Here is a 21,576-nt window from a genome sequence, read left to right on the forward strand (position 1 = left end):
ACTTAGTTGCTTATGGAAATATAAAAACATGTATTCAAGCTGGTTATATTCTATTTTACATCAGCACTCTTAAAATATTCGGTTTACAAAAATTACTGAAATCTCATTTTGAAATGACACCTTGGGCATTTCTTAGCATATGTTTTACATTCTAATTGGAACCAATGCCCTGTGTCTTTTGTAAAAGACTAAGAATTTGCAACTGAGCACATGAATCCCAAAATGGCTTTGGTCCTAGAAAAGGTGGATTGAGACTTGGCCTTGGCTATTTAGTGTGAATTGCATCTTACCCTTCATCTTGACAGATATGTGAAGAGACACAGAAGATAATATATATAGATGAACAAAAATTTCTGTTATATTGCTTCATATTACATCACTTCATTATCTTCTTCCTTTATTTTTTGAAATATTTCTTTTATTAAGTGAGCAGGAAAACACATGAACAAATCGAAACTACAAGGTGTGCCTTTACAAGACTGAATGAAACAATAAATTTATCAGAAGGCATGTGTCAATTTCCTACAAAGACACTTCATGCAACATTTAGTGGAGCTGAATATATACAGATGTTAAAGGTTGCCCAGGGAAGCCTCAGAACTATTGTCACTTTTTAGAACGATAAGATCCCCAAATGTCATGTGGCAGGTGGATGCTTTTACTGTTGCTTATTTCTTGTTTTAGAAAAAAAAAATGCTGTCATTTTTAAACATTTAGACCAGGAAACAAATTCAGAGTCCTATTCCCTCTTCCAACAAAAATCCTCTGCACTTATTGCAATACCAGTAGCTGGAAATGGATCATTATTTGTATAAATGTAAGAGTGTTGAAATGTTATTTTTCTCAAGGTCCTATATAGCAGCCCCTCCCCCATCCCTGCAGCTTGGCCTATTAAGATGATTTATGGAGCAAGAAATAGCCCAGATCCATAGCCAGGCGTTTTCTGTCCACCTAACCTTCCAGCAAAGAAAATCCACAGGATTTTATATTTTCTACATAAAAGCAAACTCATGCTTTTATGATACGGACCTTGGACACAGCTTTTTAAAAATATTGAAATGAAGTTGGCCATAATTCTATACCCCTTTTAAAATTTCAAAACTGTTACTGTTAATTTTAATTCATTTATTTACCAACAAATACTAGCTGAGTAACTGCTATTTGCCAGGTATTCTAAGTACTGGAGACAGGCTAGTGAACAAAGTAGATATTGAAAAATGCTATGAAAGGCAATTAGGCAGAAGATGAATGGGAGGTTGGGGTTATTTTATATAGGTCTCTGATAGTAAAGGAATATGGGTGCAGAAACCTATAGGCAGGGAGGAGCGAGTCATGCATACAGATAGGGAAGGAGGTCCGCAGACAGAGGGAACCGCCGGGAAAGAGCCTGGGATGGAGGCGTGCTGTGAAGGTGTTCTGGACGAAGAGAGGAGGGCAGCATCGCCGGAGCGAAGTGAACTGGGATCACAGGTGAGGTTGGAAAATTGGCAGTGGTGGTTGGGGAAGGGACAGAGGGTCGGTTAGATTTAAAGGGCCTTATTGGCCATTGAAAGGACACTGACATTCTGAATGAGGTGGGAAGGCACTGAGGACTTGACCAGGATAGGACATGACCTATGTTAGAAGTGTCATCTCAGGCAAGATGTGGCATGGACTCAGATTGCATTGTAGGTATGTTCTGAAGCTAGGGAAGACAGGATTTTTTTTTAATGGATTCAGTGTGGTATGCAAAAGAGAAAAAATAAGGGTAACTACAAAATTTTCTGGTCTGGAAGAACAGAGTTGACATTGACTGACATTGAGAAAGACTGTTATGGAAGTAGATTGGTGGGTGGGGTGCATTAGTTTTGGACATGTTGAGTTTAAGATGCCAATTATGCATCCAAATGACAATGTCAAGTAGGAAGCTAGACATACAAATCTGAATTCAGGAAAGACGTTAGAGCTGGAGAAAAAAATGTGGGTGCTGTTAGCGTACAGATGGCTTTTAAAGCCCCAAGACTGGAAGAGCTCATTTAGAGGGATGTCCAGTACTGGGCACTCCAGGGACTCAGCAAAGGAGCCTGAGGCATAGCCAGAGCCATGGGAGAGCATGAGTGACGTTCTAGAGCCGAGAAAGGATTTCAAGAGGAAAGGAGTTATTAGTTGTGGCAAAGGCTGCAGATAAGTCAAACGGCCTGAAGTCAGAGGCCTCAACTGCATCTGACAGCATGGAGAGTAGACTGGTGGTTTTCTGTCAGTGAGAGCTACTATGATGGGGATAAAAGCCTGATATGAGTTGGCTCAAGAGATCAAGGAAGAGGAATCAGAGATAGTCAGTACATATAACTTGCACCATATACACAATTTGTATACAGAGTTTTTTCTGTAAAGGGGAACAGATAAGTAAGATAATATTTAGAGAGTAAGGGGCCCAAGGTGACTATTTTAAGACAAGAGGTAGTAGCATGAAGTAATGAAATCCTGCAAAGGAAAGGGAAAGGAATGGTGATGTGCAAGAGAGGAGAGAGAGTTGGGGCAACAGCCTTTATTTGGTGAGGTTGGTTGGGATCTACCTAGAGCAAATGGGAACTGCCTACTGTGAACAGAGACAGTGTAGTACCTGGCAATGTGTCACTGGACAAGATCAGGAAAACTGAGAAGGCAGGTGTCCATAGGATTGTCTAAGTGGGTGTTGAAATCACCAAGAACTAAGATAAGGTGGTGTTGGAGACAGTGACAGTGAGCCAACAGCCAAAATAGTTAAGCAATGAGGGGAGGTGATGGAAGGCAATTCGACACTATAGATGGGGAGCAAGAGCTTCCAAGTATTGGGTCTTCAGGAGGAGGGATGGATAAGAGTCTGCAAGTGGAAAACAGGAACAAGCAGGCATCCTAGTACTATTAAAGTTTTATTACTCACATTTTAACAAAGATAACATGACATCATATATTCCAAGGCATGGCAGTTACTGTGGGGGAAAATCCTGGCTTAGAACCTAAAATCATTCTAACTACTGCTTGGAACAACTGTAGACAACTGAAGGCTTTTTGTGTGCAGGGAAAAAGATACATGAAAGTAACCAAAAGGTTCAGACAAGAAAATATTCCAAGAACATTTTCTCCTTTTATCTCTTGACACACGTGAGACTTACCCCGTTTCAGTAGATTTTTGACAATTTAAAACACTTAAAAAAACTGGAGACTTAAACAATGTAAACATATGTAGGCAGAGAAAAACGATAGTTTTCCCTTCCAGTATAGTAAATTTGGCATCTCTACAGTTACGTTAACATTGTAAATAAGACAGCTAAAATGCACAAAAATAGTTTCACAACATCCAGTTTTAAAATTCATCCAAGCTGTCGTCTTTTTTTCCTGCTACAGATTTATTTCTTGTTGTCACCTGACATCTGAAATTCTGATGCAGGGTAATAATGGCTGAGGTTTTTAAGTAAACCACAGTACAGTATTACTATTTCTTAACACTAGTCACATGGGAAGAGATGAGAGGAAGGGGCAACTGGGGCATGGATATTTACTATACACAAATAATGATCCATTGCTGGAAGAGAAAACTCACCTTTCCACCAGCGTTTGCCCAGCCTCAATAGTGCAATGCAACTTGGTACTGATAAAAACAAACCATCAAAACCAAATCCTATCTCGCAAGGAGCAGAGTTAGTTCAAAGATGTCTATACAAGGCCAAAAATCTGGGAACTTTAGAACATTTCTATATTATACTGTATTTTCTAGTCTTCATCCAAATGTTTGACATCATGGACACAGTCCAAGACTTTGATCTGGAATTAAAATGCTTCAAAACTTATCCAGGGATTTTTGTTTAAAAATGTTTTTATGGGGATTTTACTTTTGGAGCATTCTGGCACTTCCTATAATATTAGGCCTAAAAGAATAAAGTTCAAAGCAGAGTTATTGTCTCATATTGTTTCGTGCTATGAAAAAATTTTAATATTCTAGTTGTCTGTGGAGATTCCCAGAACAACAATACAACATGGAAATCAAACACTAGAAAGTGTTTGGTAATGTACGAATGGTCAGTTTGAACTTGCAAATCCTCAAGAGGCTTTCTTCTTTGCTGGGGCTTCTGAAAAGAGGTCAATTTATGCTCATTTTTGAGACCCATAAAAAGACAGCACACTTTAGGGCTCCTGGTATTGCTATACTGAATGGGGCCAAAAGGTAGTGGCATTTATGAAAAATATGAGCAGGTAAGTGAAATCAAATTTAGATGCTTGGATTTTATTTTGGATTTTAGTAGTAGTCTCGGGGGAGGCCAGTTTTGGGTTGTTGTTTTGCTTTAATTTGGTTAGATTTAAATTTTTGAGGAATGAAATAAAAGGTAAATAACAATTCATAGTAATTGTTGGGATGGTCAGAACAAAGTATCAGAAGGGGTTTTGGAGTATCAGAAGCATGGTAGGGTGATTCACAACTACCATCAGTGTGTTGTGGATATATTCTCCTATTTTCCTCCACTAAGTTAAAAAAAAGTTTTGATTTTCTTTTGTAAAACTAATGTAGCATATCTTATGTCATAAAGCAATTAGCACAAAAGCAAGTGATGCCTGTTTAAGCAGACTTTCAACGACAGCACACACTATTCACACAGAGAGCCTTCCACATTTCGAGAATACAGTGATGGGAACTGGTACACATAATAGTAGGGAAAACACTTTTTTTTAAAAACTTCACAGAATGGGACATCAGACTTCAGACTTCCTTGTCTGGTAGTGGACAAAACCAAAATGGCTCTGGTTTGCATTTCACATCTCTTTCTAATCTAGTGCACACGGGGGACCAGAGACACCAACTACCAATGAGTCACAAGAGAAAACAGAAAACTGTTAGTAGGTCTTGACAGTTAGGAATTAAGATGGTTTTTAAAAAATGTGTACTTGATGCAAAGCATGTAAGGAGTGTGTCTTAGAAGGAATGTTTGTGTGTTAGAAAAATGGAGTCCCTGTCCAAGTGGCCTTGTGGGATTTCATCTGTACCTTACTCTAAACTGTCAAAACAGCTCTAGGTCTTCTTGAAGCATAGTTTTAAGTCTTCAAGAAAAATAATGAGATCTATCTAAACAGAGCCATCAGACTTTATGTGGAACTTAGTGCAAGCTGTCTTCATTTATATTGTGTGGAATGACAATGGTCTGAATATAACTGGCACTGGGAGGACTCATCATTTGCAGGGATCTTGCAGGTCATCCATTTCTATCATCAGCTGACTGCAGGTATCCACGCTAAAATGTTCCCAACTGGCACTCAGGAATGATGGTCACCTATCAGACCCTGGGCCAAGGCTATGGCATGAGCAGGCTCAGTGCCTTTTACTGCATGATTGTCAGTTTAGAGCAGCAAGGACTGAGAAGATCTGGTGAAACTTTGGGGAGAGGGCTCAGTTTCTCTTTGTCAAAAATAAAAACAAAATGTACCAATTCTAGAGACAAAATCCCCTACAGGAAGAACTAAAACTAAAAACTACAACTAACTAGTAAAGTTTTAAAACTAAAGACATTTTTATTAAGATGTTATTAAGATGGATGAACAGCAACAACCCTCCCTTGCCAAAGAAAAAAAGGAAAAAGAATTCAAGCAAACTGAGAAGTCGGGAATTGTTATAAGCCACCAGAACGTCATTCTGAAATATTCTGCATGACTCAGATTTGTGTTGAGGCCAGGGCCTGTCCTGAGGGAGGAAAATGTATTTTTGAAGATAAAAGCTTCAAGGAATTCTTTAGGTATCTTTTAAGGAGCACGGATTTGTTGGGGGCCCTTTTAAATTTGGTTTTGCCTTGTACTCAGTGTGAAATATTTGTACAAAAATATAAAAGGCATGGCTTAATGTTTAACGTCTGTGTTTTATTGTTGTTGGCACCAGAAAAAGCTCATGTTGTATGTTATGTCACTGTACATACTGTAAACAAGGCTGCATTAGTATTGTTCTTTTATGAGTTGTTTCAATGAGTCTAGATTTTAAAAAATACATTCACAAACTACCTTATATTTAAACACAATGATTCCCTTTTATTTCTTAACTGTACCCAAAATCCCACAATAAAAAAATTTAAAGCTGTGTGTTTTGAACTCATCACTTAGAAATAAAAACACAACATAACATGAAAACAAAGAGCAGTTTGCAACATAATTTAAAGAAGCTTCTGGTTTAAAATACCACAGCAGCAATATAAAGAGCTGGTGGCAATCACATTTGGGGCTGAGAGCCAAATCAATGTATTTTGTCCACGTCAGCATCCAATTACAGTAGTTGCTAAATTCAATCCAAAAAGTTATTGCTGAATTTGTTGCATGGAATTTGTGAAGGTAGTATTGTTCAGCAGCAGAACCACAGCAGTAAAAATGAGAACGGAGGCTTTCATTGCTTTTGAGAACTAACGGGGCCATGATGAGGACATCTGCGGCAGGCAGCCCTCACTTCCATTCCTGTGCGCTACCTGCTTAATGTAAATGCAAACACCGACCAACCACCTCTACAGAAGGGGCATAATTATCTATTTCAGAAACCAGAGTAATTCCCCTTTTCTTCTCCCCCTTGCCTGAACCACCAGACTGAAATGGCTCCATTTTCCTAATGTGTATTTCGTTCTCATTAATAGTACACCAGCTGCTCATGTATTTAGGCAAAATCAGTAAGAGCACAGATTTTTTTTTTTGGATCTGTTTACAGTAATTGTTTTCTCCAGAAACAAGCCACATCCATTTTTGTTGTTGGATTCCCCTTCCCCCCCAATTTTTCAAGGTGAACAATTTGGTCAACTACTGTTTCTTTCAAAAAATGTGAACTACACCTGAGATTGCCAGTTGAGCTCTCTATATGTCTCCTGGAGATAACACTGCTGTGATGAACAGTGAAACAAAACAAACAAAACGAGGTAGGTTAAAACAGGAAGCGCAACACAGATACCGTTTTGCAACACCTCGATACCACAGGCGGCCATGCTTGTAGCTTTGGAAAAGAAATTCCAGACAGTCACGAGAAAGTTCAAATCATCTGAGTAAGAGTTTATAAGGACACAAGTCAACCTGAACTAAATACATACATATCTCTGCACAAACGTTGTTTACCGTATGTTGGGTAATTTGGAGGAAGGTAAAATGATTAGGGTCTAAGCATTTTGGTGAAAGCCTTGCTTTCAAGTTCTATAAAATCTGAACCAGTGATGCCCACCGTGTCTCAGGCCAGCTTAGTAGTCTAGTCCCTTCTCTCACCAAGCCAGAGAGAACACCAGGCTTGCTCAGAAACATTTATTAGGTTTTCAGTCACAGTTTTGATCTTGAGAAAGGGGCATCTGCAGAGGAAATCTGGGAACAGCCAGAGCCCGGATGTCATTCACTCCCCGGTTCCCAGGAGGGCCTTGACAAACTCTCACTCCCAGTGAAGCTCTAAGTGAGGGACCATTTAGCCAAGGGGTGTTGTGCATTAAAAAAAGATTGTGTGTATACATAAATGTTTTTTAGCTTGTTTCCCAGGAGCTCCTTCTGTCTGATGCCATCTGTCATCCCATCTTGTGCCCTGGTCCATTGCATAATAGCTGAGGGGAAGTTGTTGTTATCGAGTCCCTCAATAACTAGAGCCAACTCAGCTCAATGGCACTACTACCCCATTCGACACACTCCATTCTGGACAGGGCCATATAAAAGTAGGGCCTGTCAGACCCACAAAAATGGTAGTTGATTTTATTAGTCTAAGGCTAGTAGTTTAGCCATTTAAATTTATTTCCCCAGAGAGGGGAAAATTAGTATTTTTCTTCTCTTTTAAAAATCATTAGCCAGTTGCTATCAAAAAACAACCTTTTGGGTTGGTGAAGGCAAAAGAGTTCTAAATTAGCCCACTACGCAGTTATGGCCTTCAGGTTAAGGAGATAAGCTACATTTATTGTGCTGTCTCTCACCATTTGAAATTGGAAATTTCACAACATACCGTATACTTAATGATAGCAGGCAGACAATTTAAAAGACTCATCTTTTCAGTATGCATTCTCTCTCCATTCTTACAAAGTAAGGGGGTAAAGAAAAAAGGTGAAAGAACAGAATGAAACAAAACTCCAAATCCACCATAACACAGCTGATCATCCTAAGAGCACACAGTATTTGTTTCTATCCCTAACTCCGAAGGGCACACGGTCCATCTTTATCCACAGACAACGCAGCATTCTCGGGGATCTCCTGGAAACTCCTGCCACCTTTTTCTCTCCTCAACCAAGCTGCAACATTGAAAGATGGACTGCGGACTGTATTGGGACGGGTGGAGGGAGAGGAAAAGGGGAAAGCAGTATGTTCAACCAAGCCTTCTGATTCTGCCTCTAGCCTGGCATAAGTCCACATGAGTTACGTTCTTTTTAATTAGAAATAACGCCATGAAGATAAGTGCCAAGTGCTCTTCTGTTACCAGTTCATCATGGAATTTCTGTTGAGGGTCATGAAAAACACTTGGCTACTTCCTCCAGATCGCACGGATGCAAAAAATACCTGTTTGAAATTAAAAAGAAATTAGTTCAACTGCATGGTTTCTTTCCCTATTTTCTTCAACCGTCCATCCATTTCCTCTCAGATGTCCTACCCTCACCATGTGTCAGCTCTTAAGACTCAATGGCTGGTGTTTATCAAGTGCCTTTTAATACAGTGCATCCTCTGTAAACACTCCTGCTTTTATTGTTAGGACTGTTATTATTATTGTGGTATTGGTCTTCAGGAACTTGGAAGGGGCTGGATCTTGATTTGCAACATCCCTTTGGGTACTCACATTTTTAAAAGGAGTTTTGTGTTGGGATAATGTGCTGGATTTCTGGCCTTTGATAATTTCTGTAAGCCAGAGAGGGTCTCATTCTCTCCCCCCTAATGACAAGAGGGCAGACTTTGGGACTGAAGAGAATCCTTTCAAATTCCCAAAGTCAAGAGGGAACTTTGGGCCTACTGACTACAACTTCAGTTCTCAATTTTTTTAATTAAAAAGAAAAACTAAATGTTTGTGGTCAGATAGGGCAAGGTATTTAATGTCTATTCACTTTGGCATTTGAAGAGTTAATGTTTGGCTTCTCTGCTGATGCAGGCCTATCCTAGGCCAAGGAGGTAATGGCATTAATAAACAGAACTACAGTCCATTAGGTCTGGGATATCATTTTGTTAAATAACTGAGAGAAGTGTGCAAAATTTGGGTCACTGATTGCTTGAGCTGAATGTTAATGAACCACTGCTCTAGGGAAATAATATTCTCGGTTGTGGCCCAGCCCTTCAGTCAGCCCACACCGAACTTCGGTCCAAGGCATTTACTGTTGTCACTACTATAAAGTCTCTGCTACTTTATTTCCACAACTGCTTCAGAAGGATGCTGTTTCTCCTAACAACAACTTCTTAGGAAGTTCTGTGGAAATGCTTGTCATTCAGCTAATGTTACATACATAAGTAAAGCTACTGCTAGGGCCAGTGAATCAAAGTGGGCAAGCACAGAGGGCCTATGGACACATAGCGAGGGAAATAAAGGGCTGCTGTTCTCTCCAGGTCGCGTGTCTTCATACCTCAGATACTGGTGTGGTGCCAGCCTGCTCCTGAAGGGGTGGGCATGGCTTGAAACAGGCTTGCTGGAGTGAAATGGGGTGTGGGAGACCATGTCCAGATCACTTCTCATCTTTACGATCCCCAGACACTAGGTAGGGGCTGGAGTTTCACCAGGGGTCATGTCTGTTTTCTGGCACACTCTGGTAAGGCTGTGGAAAAATCCTTGCCACCCACACTGTTGTCCACCCAGACCACACCAGGTCAGAATAGTTGGCTGGGGCAGAATCTCGTCAAGAGTCACACCCCCAGGGCTGGAGTAAGACCAGTGTCACCTCTGGGCAACCAGGGTGGGCCCAAAGACGCATGTCTGTTCAACCCATCACATTCTTTTCCATTGGTATTTCTTTCTGCTCTTTTGGGGACAGCATTTCTAAGTTGGCCGTAGTCACAAAGGATAAATTCACAAATGCAGTACAGCTTAGCTACTAATACCTCTGAGTTAGGCTACAAGGAGGGCAAGGGGGAAGCAGCACTTCTGCAGAATGATCTGAGGTGACGGATCATGCCAGACGGACACTGCCAATTTCACTGGAAAACAGCCCCTATGACACTTCAGAAGAAACATGGCTGGAATGACACAGGACATGGCACTAGTTGAGTTTGTGACTGTGTATTCATTAAGGAATGGGTGGCATTTTTTAAAAGTTCATATTTCTGCATTCAAGGGTGAATATAATGGGATGGGTTAGGTTCCAATAGTGATTTTGTGCAAAGTCTAAAAGTGGAGTATAAAGTTGACCCACTGTGAGATGATGAATGATGGATCAACTCTTTTAAGTGCTTAGGAGAATTTCGGGTGTTCACTGAATCATCACAAGGCCCGCAGGCCACAAAAGTTGCTGAGTTTACACGAAATGTTTAGAAATTTTTATGTCTTTTTGATATGTGAATAATATATTTTGAGGGTTCACATGAATCAAACCAAATAATGCCATTTCAAGATAATATTGATTGTTTAACACAGATGTGATTCAAATCAGTATAAAGGAAAATGAAGGTTTCACAGGTACCTGGTGGTCTCTTAAAATGCAAACACTAATGCAAATGTTGAAACGGATTTACCTTATCATTTCTTTCACATAGAAACTTTAACCTTTGAGCTCGCTTATGCATAAATACTCCATCCAAATGTCCTGTTTCCACTGACCGGATCTCAATAGCTTTCTCGCCCCAGCCCATTATCTGATTGGAATGAATGTAGGCTGTCAAAAGGAATTTCCAAAACTGCATTAAAAACATTAGATGGGCAATAACTCACAGCATCTGTTCACATCTTAACCACAAAAATGACAAATGATTTGAGATAAACAGACAAAGCAAGTCTTACAAGTGTAATTCACAGACTTTTTTTTTTTTGTGGAATCAAATGGTTGTTTCACATTTCTTGACTTTCGTTTCATTTGGGGGGTGTAACTGCTGAAGGAGATAAGGAATGGTTAACCTACCCACAGACGTGGGCATTTCTCCCCATTGGAGCACCACATCCTTAGTTATCCGGCCGTAGGTGTTTACATACACCCCCTCATCCTCATAGCAAACAAGCATTTCCATTCCATCTGTCTTAGGCAAGATGACAATGGCATGAGGAGTGATATTGCCCTGAATCTAGGAGACAAAGAAAGGCCAGGCATTATTCTTTTTAAAAATAGGATACCATCTTGACTATTAATCTGTAAGAATTACAAAACGAGTTGTTTTTTCCATTTTCATTCTAGAGACTTGACAATTTCCTTTGGTTAATTTAACCACCCACCCGGCTAACACCCGGGTAAACACAAACTCAGGCACTGGATTGAGAATCCAATGTACCTGTTCCTGAAAACAACAATGGACAGTACAGCTATGCAGCATCTACTATGTGCCAAGCACTAGGCCCTTTACATATACATACACTCTCTAGTCCTTAGAATAGTTCCCCATGATATCTTTGTTTACAGTTGCAGCAACTGCCTCTCAGAGAGGTTATGTAATTTGACGAAAACTGCCATAGTATTTATTTGGAGGAAGAATTGGGATTTTGAGCACATCTCACTGACACTGAAAATGATGTATTTTTCATCCACTTCCAAAAAGATGAGAATACCAACCAGCTGAATCTGGTTGGTCAAAAGACTAAATGAGGCCAAAAGGTGGGACCAAAACAGATTCCTACCAAACAGATTATGAGCATGTAACACAGATTGTTTCTTTGGGTGCCTACATTACAGAATAATCCAAATTAATGGCTTGTTGTTTAGAAAAAGATTGAAAGCTACTCCTCATTAAAAAAAAATCATACTATTGAACTAAGTGTAGATTGTCTTGTTCTGGGAACAGAGAGCGATGTTGCTGTGGGCCCTGAGTGAGAATGCCACAGTAGTCCAACAGGTGCTTGCTGGACAGGAGCAAGGGGCAGGAGGGATTGTGGGGAAGCCCAGGTCTCCTCTCCGAGAACATGAGCTGAGAGCCCTGGATGCATATGCACATACATGTGTGAAAAGCCGGAAGGCAGCAATGAATGATGCGTGTGTGTGTGACAGTGTGTTATGTACTAAAACAACTTTTAAACATTGTTGTGCTTCTTCGGAGTAAAGTCTTAAAACTCTCAAAATACCAATCAGCCACAGATTAGGCCTCAGACTTTCCCAGTAAGTAGTTTCTCCTGCATGTGAGCTTCGGATGACATACAAGAAATACAATGTATGCTGCACCAATCCTACTATGTGAGACCACATGCAGCATTTCTCTTTACAAGTCATGTTTTATGCAAGGTGTCAGTACTGTAATAGTAATACTACAATTTGCAGGGCCCTGTGCCAAGTCCGTAGATGTAGTATCTCAATGCTGGTGATAACCCTATGGAATAGATCCCCTTATCTCCACTGTACGGATGAGAAAGCTGAGGGTTGGAGTGGCTGCCTACTGTGCCCATTACTGCAAAATGAGGGCCAGGGTAGGCCCTTCAGTGTGTCTGGCCCCACTATACCACACTGCCCACAAACTGAAGAGAAGAACAAAAGCAGCAGAAAATGGATGCTATTGGCCACCTCCTACATAAAATGAACCAATCCCTCTTCAAAAACTGAAAATAGGAACTCATCTATTGTACTCTTGCTTAAAAAATGGAATTTATGCCCTTGAAGAAAAAACATCATATGTATTTTAATCTAAAGTCCATTGAGACAGTGTGTCCAGGAAATGGCAAATAACTGCTATTACATGTTACTCAGTTTTAACAGTCATAACAATTGGTTAAATTTACATGTTTCATTTATTAAAAGCATTGTCTATTTAGTGAAGGCCAAAAATCCATCTGCTTGCTGATTAGTGTAAGTTAGCATGACTTCCACTAAAAATACGCAAAGCCAATCTCTTTCTACATGCAGGTTGTTGCTCAGAGAGAGCTCTGACAGCCACCTTCCAGGAACTTACATGAGATGGTATGTAGATATCATAAGAGTTTCCTGAATCAACATCAATTACATGGAAACCAGTGTGTGAACCAAAAATAACCTTTAATCTTTGACCTTCTTCTACTGTGAGATCAACAAGCAGTGGCTTGTGCTGGAGATCTGCAAAAGACTTTAAAAATCACCCCATGAGTATCCACATCATTCAAAGAGGTTATCTTTTTTTCCCCCCAACCACTTCTTTCTTTTTACTGTTTTTTTTTTTTTTTAGATTAGAAGTCCTTTAAATAAAAGCGATGTGAATACATGGTTTACAAAACACTAACAATATATACAGACAGGCTCATCATGAAAAGCACCAATCTCCTGTTCCAACTCCCTCTAAGCCCAGAGCAAAAATACTTTACTCTTTTAACTATTTTTTCTATAGTTTCCTTCAGATCTCTAATATCTCCTGATTTGGCAGACTGAGCTATTGAAGGCACAAAGCTGACCATGTCACCACCCCTGCCTGAAATTATAGCCACCCTTTGGAAGAAGGTCAACCCTTAACATGGCTAACCAGGCCTGCTTCAAAGAGGCTATCCTAATAATTTTTTCTTTTAGCCATTGCCTGATGTCTGACTTTCTTCAACTGAAGAGCCATAAAATTTCTTTTTCAGTTTTAGGCTTATTCATGCTCTGGTTCTAGGAGGAAGGATCTAGTATCCCTCTCTCTTCCCCTTGTCCTCCAGGGGACAGAAGTGGTCTATAAGTTGTCAATTTCTATAGTATCATTATATATTAAAAACTAGGTGTCTGGGTGCTGCTGTTCTTCACTGTTTATTTCTGGCATTTTCCCTTAGGAGAAGGTCGAGCCTCCTCTCTGGCCCCGTCATTCCCATATAAGAGTCAGGCCCAGCCATGGCTGCTATCATTTCAGAGACAGCTTGGGGTGGGCAGAGGGGCCACCTTCTGAGCTAAGCCTGTTTGGAATTAATGGGCATGCTCTGCTTCCAATATTCCTTTGGTGAGTGAGTGAGTGGGCATAGGACTGGCACTTTCTCTAGATCTGAGGCCTGAGTGGGTGATAGCGGAGGGTGGTGATGGAACATTCTACACCTCTGGCTTACACTGACTAGTTGGGCTTAACTAGAAAGGAAAAGAGATCTCCAGCCAAGGTTCTGTTTGAAACCTGAGCCCAAACCTCACCTAGCTGTCAACTGTTCCTTTATCATTATTAAATCATACTCTACTTTTATTGGTCCTTGAGGTCTGGGAAAAAATTCGTGAACCACCAGTGATTTGGCTATAATGCCAGTGCCAACCAACATACCCCTCTCCTCATCTACTGCAGACATCATTCTCCCCGTAGGGGAGGCCCCAGACTCATGTCCCTGTCCTGCAGAGGGGCTCACGCCCTGCCAGCTCCCGTCTTCCCTCTGTTAGGTCCCTGCCCTTGCTCTTCTCTCTTTCCAGGCCGGGTGCCGTCTGCTGAACATGGCACTGGGTGGTCTCTCATGCACTTGGGCTAGGAAACTGGTGGCAGTAACTTCAGAACTGGAATAGGATGGAATTTTGACTGAAAAGCTTTTGTGGAGAGAGATTTTAGCAGAACAGCAGTACTACTTTAGAGTTTAGGAGTCAGCCCTCAAGTATTATTGATAACCTAATGCATTCCAAAAATCTGTCTCCATAAACGTGGGGTTATGGAGGGGAGCCCATTTCCATTGCTGTATCTATCTTCCTGAGCACAGCACAAATGAGCAGCTTGTGCTAAGGGAACAAGGTAGAAATGGGGTGATTCAGCCCCAAAGGACACCTCATAATGATCCCAAGGCAGGTTCTGCTCTCATATGGAGTATGTGGCAAGAAAGAACATATAAGGGCACAAAGGGAGATAACAGTCACAAAGGTGGTGAAACAAAGTGAGGGCCAATGAGATATAAAGAAAGAGACATAGGCAAAGAAGGAGAATGAACCGAAGATAAATGCACATTGGCCATGTAGACTCGTCATCTCTGAAAGCATCAGAGTGCCTATAAGTACTGGCCCTTCTGGCATCTGGGGGTCAGCTTGTATGCCCTGGGGTCAACCGGACTAGCACATCCCTGTCCCATTCCTGTTCAATCTCATGACAGATCAATCCAACCATAGTGGTACAGGCCCAGACAAGGCAAAAAATGAAAAAGCAAGCAAAATTGAAGAATGTAGAGAAACTAGGTCATTTCTGTATGTGAAAACATTCAGCATTTATTTCAGAGAAGTCCGATAGAATTAGGGATATATATCGAGTGAGTTTTAGGGGCTTCAACCCAAAAAGCTTATGAGGATTTCAAGATTTAGAGATACCATTCAGCCTGCAGAGTCAGTGCTGCTATTGGTCTGCTTTTTTCAGATGAAATGTCAGACAGTGGTGCCCTAGTTAGGAGGCTTTATAATGACTCTCACTGCCTAATATCACAGTTATTGCTTTGCCTGGTAACCGTTCCATAGTAAATGCCACTTGGAGATGATGATTCATTGACATGAAATGGAGGAGGGAGTGCCCACATATTCTTCCCCTTTCACCTACCCTCTATGCCCCATAAATTGTAATTTGACTAATTTTATAGCATTTATTAATGATTAGTTTTTACTTTTAGAAAAATAAATCTAGCAGTTCTTATATTTTTAAAGGAGGCTTACTAATATATAGGAAAACTGGTACTTGTCTGTGTGAATATCAGACCATTTTGTTAACTGGTGGGAACTAAAACTAAAAACCCAAGCCCCTTTCAGGTAACCATATGCCTGCTTACCTTAAATGCCATGAACTTATGATATGGCTTAGGAGCCCAAGCATATATCTCCACAGCATTCTTTAAGGCAATCACTAAGAATTTGATCCTTTCATATTTAACTGTAATAGAAAAATTATGAATTAAAAACATACATCAATTTATTCAAGTTTTTGTATTAATGAAATTGTAAGCACAATACATAAATATAAATTATAAAACCATAATTGCACATGATGCTCTTGGTGTGGGATTTTCTTGTAGATGTGCATTTAACATCCTTTAGTGTACTTGGTCTGCAGAATAGTTGAGGCCTTTTGCTTAATTTATTACTGAAGGCTCTTTTATCCATCTAAAGATGTAACTGGCTTAGGACCATCTTTAACCACTAGGTTCAGTTACGAATTATTCATGATAATAAGAATCTGCATAATAACCTTCATGTTTCCTTGCTTGGCTTTTATATTCACCCACATGCAAATAGCTGAGAGCTGCTATGGCCAAGATGGTAGAAAATTAGCAAATGGGTAGAGACATAAAGGTTGTCATTTTCTTATTATTTAAATTTGAATTCCAATTATTAGTAATTTATAAGGGATTAGTGCCCTTATAAAAGAGACCCTAGAGAGGTCCCACTCCCCCTTGCACTATGTGAGGGTGTAGCGGAAAGAAAGCTGTCTCTGAACTAGGATGCGGGGCCTCGCCAGACACTGCTCCTGCCAGCACCCTGATCTTGCATTTCCCAGCCTCCAGAACTATGAGAAATAAATTCCTCTTGCTTATAAGCCACCCAGTCTGGGATATTCTGTTACAGCAGCCTGAACAGGCTAAGACAATATACATAGCAGTCATTTTCTTTATAAAATACCTGACAACAGAATATTTGTGTCCTAAAGAAACGGAATGGACCAGGACAATGATCAGACTCTAGCCCTGTGAGCTCTTCCTCTGCAGCAGGCCCCTTCTGTTTATACATTCTGTCCTTAATATACTTTCAACTATTTCTTCAGCACTATGTTCCCCTATCTCTAAATAACATGCTTAGACTGTTATTTCTTGACCTTTTCCAGTTGTAGATATAATCTATAGACTATCTATGAAAAGGATTTAGTCTCTTATAACTGCTTCCTCTCCCTAGTTCTCTCAAACACACACGTTTCTTCTTCCTCCACACCCCAGTACAGTTATACTTTATATGTTTGGTTAAATCATTATCCCATGTTCAAATTACTGTTTATGGCTAAGGCACATGGTATGCGATAATCACATTTCCTTTCTTGCTTTCCCTTATTTTTTTCCCCACTTCCTTATTTTCTTTGCACGTATCTCTAAGAATATGCAAACTCTCTGCTAGTGCTGTAAATGCCTTCAGTACAGTCAAACATAGCAGGTGATCTATTAGGAACATCTTATTTTTCTTGTAGGCATCCCTTCTGGAGCACTCCATTGTCCCACTCAGCTTGGGCTGACTTCTCTCTAGGCCTAGAGGAGAGCTGTCATTCAACATTCCTTCTTTATCATTCTGGTATTTTCTTCACCTTTTTCTTGCACCCCCCAGTTTATTTCTTTATTTCAGTGTAACACAGTGGCCAGTAGGTTCCTGAGAAATAGTGCATGGAACATAAATTTTTTGAGACCCTGCATGTCTGAAAATGTCTTTACAATGTGCTTAACATTGATGTTTTGATGGTGTGATGGTTAATTTTATGTTGTCAATTCAACCACAAGGTACCCAGGTATTTGGTCAAACATCACTCTGTATGTGTCTGTGAGGGTTTTTCTGATCTGTATTAACATTTGAATGGGTAGACTGAGTAAAGCAGATTGTGCTCCCCATAAGGATGGACCTCATTCCATCAACTAAAGACTTGATAGAAAAGGCCGAGTAGACGGGAACACCTCGTGCTTGACTGTTGGGCTGGGAAACTGGTCTTTTTTGGACTTCAGACTGGAATTGAAACCCCAGCTCTCCTAGGTCTCCAGCTGGCCAACTGCAGATCTTGGGATTTCTCAGCCTCCACAAAAGTGTGAGCCAATTCCTTATAATAAATCTCTCTCTACATATGAATATCTCTTTATATAAACACACCCGTGTGTGTGTGTGTGTGTATCCTATTTGATCCTCTGGAGAACTTCTGGCTAATACAGAAGGGTTATAAAAATACTGGTTGAAAAAAATTTTTCTTAGAATTGTAAAGGCCTTATTTCACGATCTTCTAAGCTTTTAATATTGCTGTTAAGTCCCAAGCCACTTAATTCTGGGTCTATTACACAGAAGCTACTTATTCAATTATAATCCAGAAGCTTTAGTTAAGGACCTTCTCATTTCCTGGGTACTGAACTATCGCATTGGTATGTCTGCTTGTGAGTCTTTCTTCATTCACTATCCTGGGGGCTCCATGAGTCCCTTCGAGTTTCAAGGCCTTGGCTCTTGCGTTCTTTCTTTGATACTTTCCTTCCCTTCTATTTCTTGTTTCTGTTTATTTAACTCATGTTACTTAGATTTTTGAACACTTGGATGGATCCTTTTATTTTCTTACTTTTTCCCTCCTTTTATTTTTTTTCTTTCTTTTATTTGGTTCTACTTTCTAGGAGATTTCTCATCTTTATCTTCCAACACATCTATTATAGATTTCATTCCTGCCTATGTATTTTAATTTTCAAGATTTTTTCTTGGTCTCTGCATGACCTTGGCAAACCCTGTTCTACCCCCTTTTTTTTTTTAAAAGCCCCTATTTTTCTCTTATGAAAGTAGTTTTTCTGATCTCTCTGAAGTTACTATGGTTTCTTTTTTATTTCCTTCCACTCCTCAAATCCTTGTTTCCTCTAATACCCTTCCTTTCTGGGTAAGTTTCCTTCCTATTAGTGGATTTCCCCGTCTGGTATAGTAGGCTTATCACTTGCTGGGCTTCACTTTAAGGAGGTTAGACTGTAAGTTTTTATCATGGCACTTCAAATGTTAGGACCTGAACATCTTTTCTTTCTGGCCAATTAGTTCCTCCAAAGACAGCTCTTTCAGTCTGGCTTACCAACATTTTGGGAACCAAACGGTGTGTGTGTGTGTGTGTGTGTGTGTGCGTGTGTGTCCTCACACCTCAGTGTTCCCCATCATTAGATGGGCTGTGCCAACTGCTCACCTTCTATTGCAGTGGGGGAGGCTGGCTTCTTGACAGATTCTGGGGGACTTGCTGCTCATCAGCTTCCCAACAATCCTCCTATTTTCAGCTCCACCTTAGCCTCCACCTCACATATACCTGGGGCCTCAAGTCCTGGGCCTTTCTGGATTCTGCTAAGTGATTGATTTTGATGAATCTCCTCACTGCAGACTCAATTCAGCATTTCCTGCTTGGCTAGGTTTGCTCCAGCTATTCTTTAATGTCACTGACATCTCTTGTTTGCTGGTTCTCTTCTCCTGTACCCTTTTCCCTTGTGGGCTTATGGCATTTTTATTCCTTCATTTTAATGGGTCTTTAAGAGGGAATGGATATAAATATTTAAACTGGAGCCTAGGACTTTATTCTGAATGCACTATCTGAACTTCATCCATCTGTCTTTTTGGAAATAATGCAAGTATACTTAAGGTCCCCACAATGTAGTAAACTGGGCATGAATGCGTTATCGATATCTAATAGAAAAAGCTAAATGAAGCTTAACTGAATAATTCAGACTGTGCAAACAATTCCATGTCTTGAGACTTACCAACTTTGTAATGTATACAGCCTTCCAGGTCCCCAACAGTGATCCAGCCTTGTTTCTTTTCTACTTCGGGGTCATTGTGTAATATTCTGTTTCTTAACCATGAGAGATAGTAAACTCGTAGCTTATTCTTCTTTCCTGTTGAAGTAAGAGAGTTTTAATTTTAAGCCCCTATGACAGCTTTTTCTCTCAGTCCTTCCCCATCTCCATTTTATTTTGTACATTTATTTTTATTTACAATTGTGTGTGTGTGTGAGGGCATAATAACCAGTATCACCAGCATCATCAAATTGTTGTCTTTGTCAGGACTTATGATTAAAAACTTCCAAGTATTTTGGACAAATAACCATTTTATAATTTGTCTTTACTTTTGAGTGGTTTCTTATTTGAGCAAGCTGCTCTTATTCTCTCTGCTCAATGCAAAGAGCAGGGTCAAGATCTGAATCTGTAACAGAATGGTTGATTTTAAGTTCCAGAACATTCTAGATCTACTTACATGAAGGAGTGGCAACAATTTGACATTTTGGTATACTTGTGTGTGACTGTTCTTCCCTCATCTTCCACCTAACAGCGTATGTTAATGGAGAGCCTCATATTTGCTGCCTCTACTATTTAAAGACAGTAGCCAGTAGTATTATCTAACAACAACATCTTTTATAATAAGGGGACAAGAGAAACAAGTTCAATGAAGGCATCCGGGCTCAGAAAATAACCCTGGACATGTTTATGGTTCTGGGATCACTGAAAGGAACACCAAACAAAAAAAAAGGTGTTCTTGGAGAAAAACCTTACAAGTGCTCTTTGGACAAGTGATCCTGGACTAAAGAATTCTTAATATGATAAGAAAACATCTTAATATGATAAGAAAACCTCTTTAAAATATTGAGGAGGCACAAGGAGCAAAATTTAATATATTCTATGAGATTATCTGAGTATTGGCTAAAAAATCTGCCCCTTGGGGTGGCTCTGTCTAAGTGATCAAAAACTTAGGCCTTTGGGTTACATTTTTTGGGTACTTATTTTCCTTTGCTATCTCTTAGGCATCAAAAGATGTTTTATATTTTACAGATGTGTTAGCCACCAGAAGAGAATCCACTCAAGCATTGCACAGTGGATTTGACAGGAGGGTGCATGCATAACTTAAACTGGGAATCGCTGTGCAGTTGCTATACTTTGTGTAACCAACAGCCTAGAATATGCATCGATCCCAATAGCTAGGACGAGCAGGAAGGGCAATGCTTCCCCTTTCTAGACCAACACAGATCCAAGGACAGGTCAAGGATCATTTGCTCCTATTTTCATTTTCTTCTTTCTTCATCTATGCCTCATGATTAAGAGGAAATAGTTACCCATTTAAGAATGGGGTTGTATCACTAACAACATAATGAAACCTGAATATGACTTCTGGTATCATTTCCATGTTTGGTGCATGAGTGGTAGATCTATGATTATAAATTTGATTTGGTAGTATAACAATCAAGAAAGCAATTAACCAGAACAAAGGACCACACTGAATTAAACTCAACTGATAATACAAGAAGAATTTACTTGGTTAACACTTATTTGGGGAGAATTTAGAAAGGAAACTGAGCATTCAGTGGAAAGGTAAAAGAATTAGGAAACTGTAGCATTAAGTGAAGGCATTTTTTTCAAGGTAAGTATAGCCGAAGAGTAAAACTTTATTCAAGGCCAACCATAAGCCCTGTGTTGTTTCTGCGAAGCAATGGCTGAGAGTAGAACCGTAGTTCTCCAATGTGGCTGCACAATGGAAAAACCTTGGGTACTATGAGAGCTATTGATGCCTAGGGCCCACTCCCAGGGATTCTGGCCCACTGGTCTGGGATGCATCCTGGAGTTTTCACGTCTCCTCAGGTGGTTCCAGTGTACAGTGGTACAGCTACTTTCATACAAGATGAGATGGCAGGGGAAAAGAGGATGTTATTTATTAAACTCCTTCAAACACCATCAGAAAAAAAAAATATTTCAATAAATGCAAACTCTCTCAGGTTACAATTTTAACTTGTCAGTAATTAGGCCCTCATTTTTGTTTCCATCTTTTTTTTTAGTTCTTTTTGGGAACCAGAAAACTACAGCATATAGCAGTAATAATTCCTGTATTCAAATCTCTCTGCAGAGTCAAGCACCCAATGGGCCAA

General features: G+C 40.0%; 1 protein-coding gene across 4 annotated transcripts in view; it reads right to left on the minus strand.

Annotated features, from left to right (window-relative positions):
• Positions 1-2,878: 2,878 nt before the first annotated feature.
• The window catches only part of TNIK (TRAF2 and NCK interacting kinase), a 370,493-nt gene continuing 351,795 nt past the window's right edge, over positions 2,879-21,576 (minus strand). For all 4 annotated transcript variants that reach the window (XM_036930924.2, XM_036930923.2, XM_036930922.2 and 1 more), the window contains 6 exons: positions 19,424-19,558; positions 15,746-15,846; positions 12,988-13,137; positions 11,022-11,181; positions 10,639-10,778; positions 2,879-8,490 (listed from right to left, as the gene is read on the minus strand). In XM_036930924.2, the coding sequence (XP_036786819.1) occupies positions 8,407-8,490; positions 10,639-10,778; positions 11,022-11,181; positions 12,988-13,137; positions 15,746-15,846; positions 19,424-19,558 (770 nt within the window). In that variant the 3' untranslated portion in view covers positions 2,879-8,406. The remainder of the gene's footprint in view (positions 8,491-10,638; positions 10,779-11,021; positions 11,182-12,987; positions 13,138-15,745; positions 15,847-19,423; positions 19,559-21,576) is intronic.

The sequence above is a fragment of the Manis pentadactyla genome, chromosome 1 (genome assembly GCF_030020395.1).
Source record: "Manis pentadactyla isolate mManPen7 chromosome 1, mManPen7.hap1, whole genome shotgun sequence".
In the NCBI taxonomy this organism is placed as follows: domain Eukaryota; kingdom Metazoa; phylum Chordata; class Mammalia; order Pholidota; family Manidae; genus Manis; species Manis pentadactyla.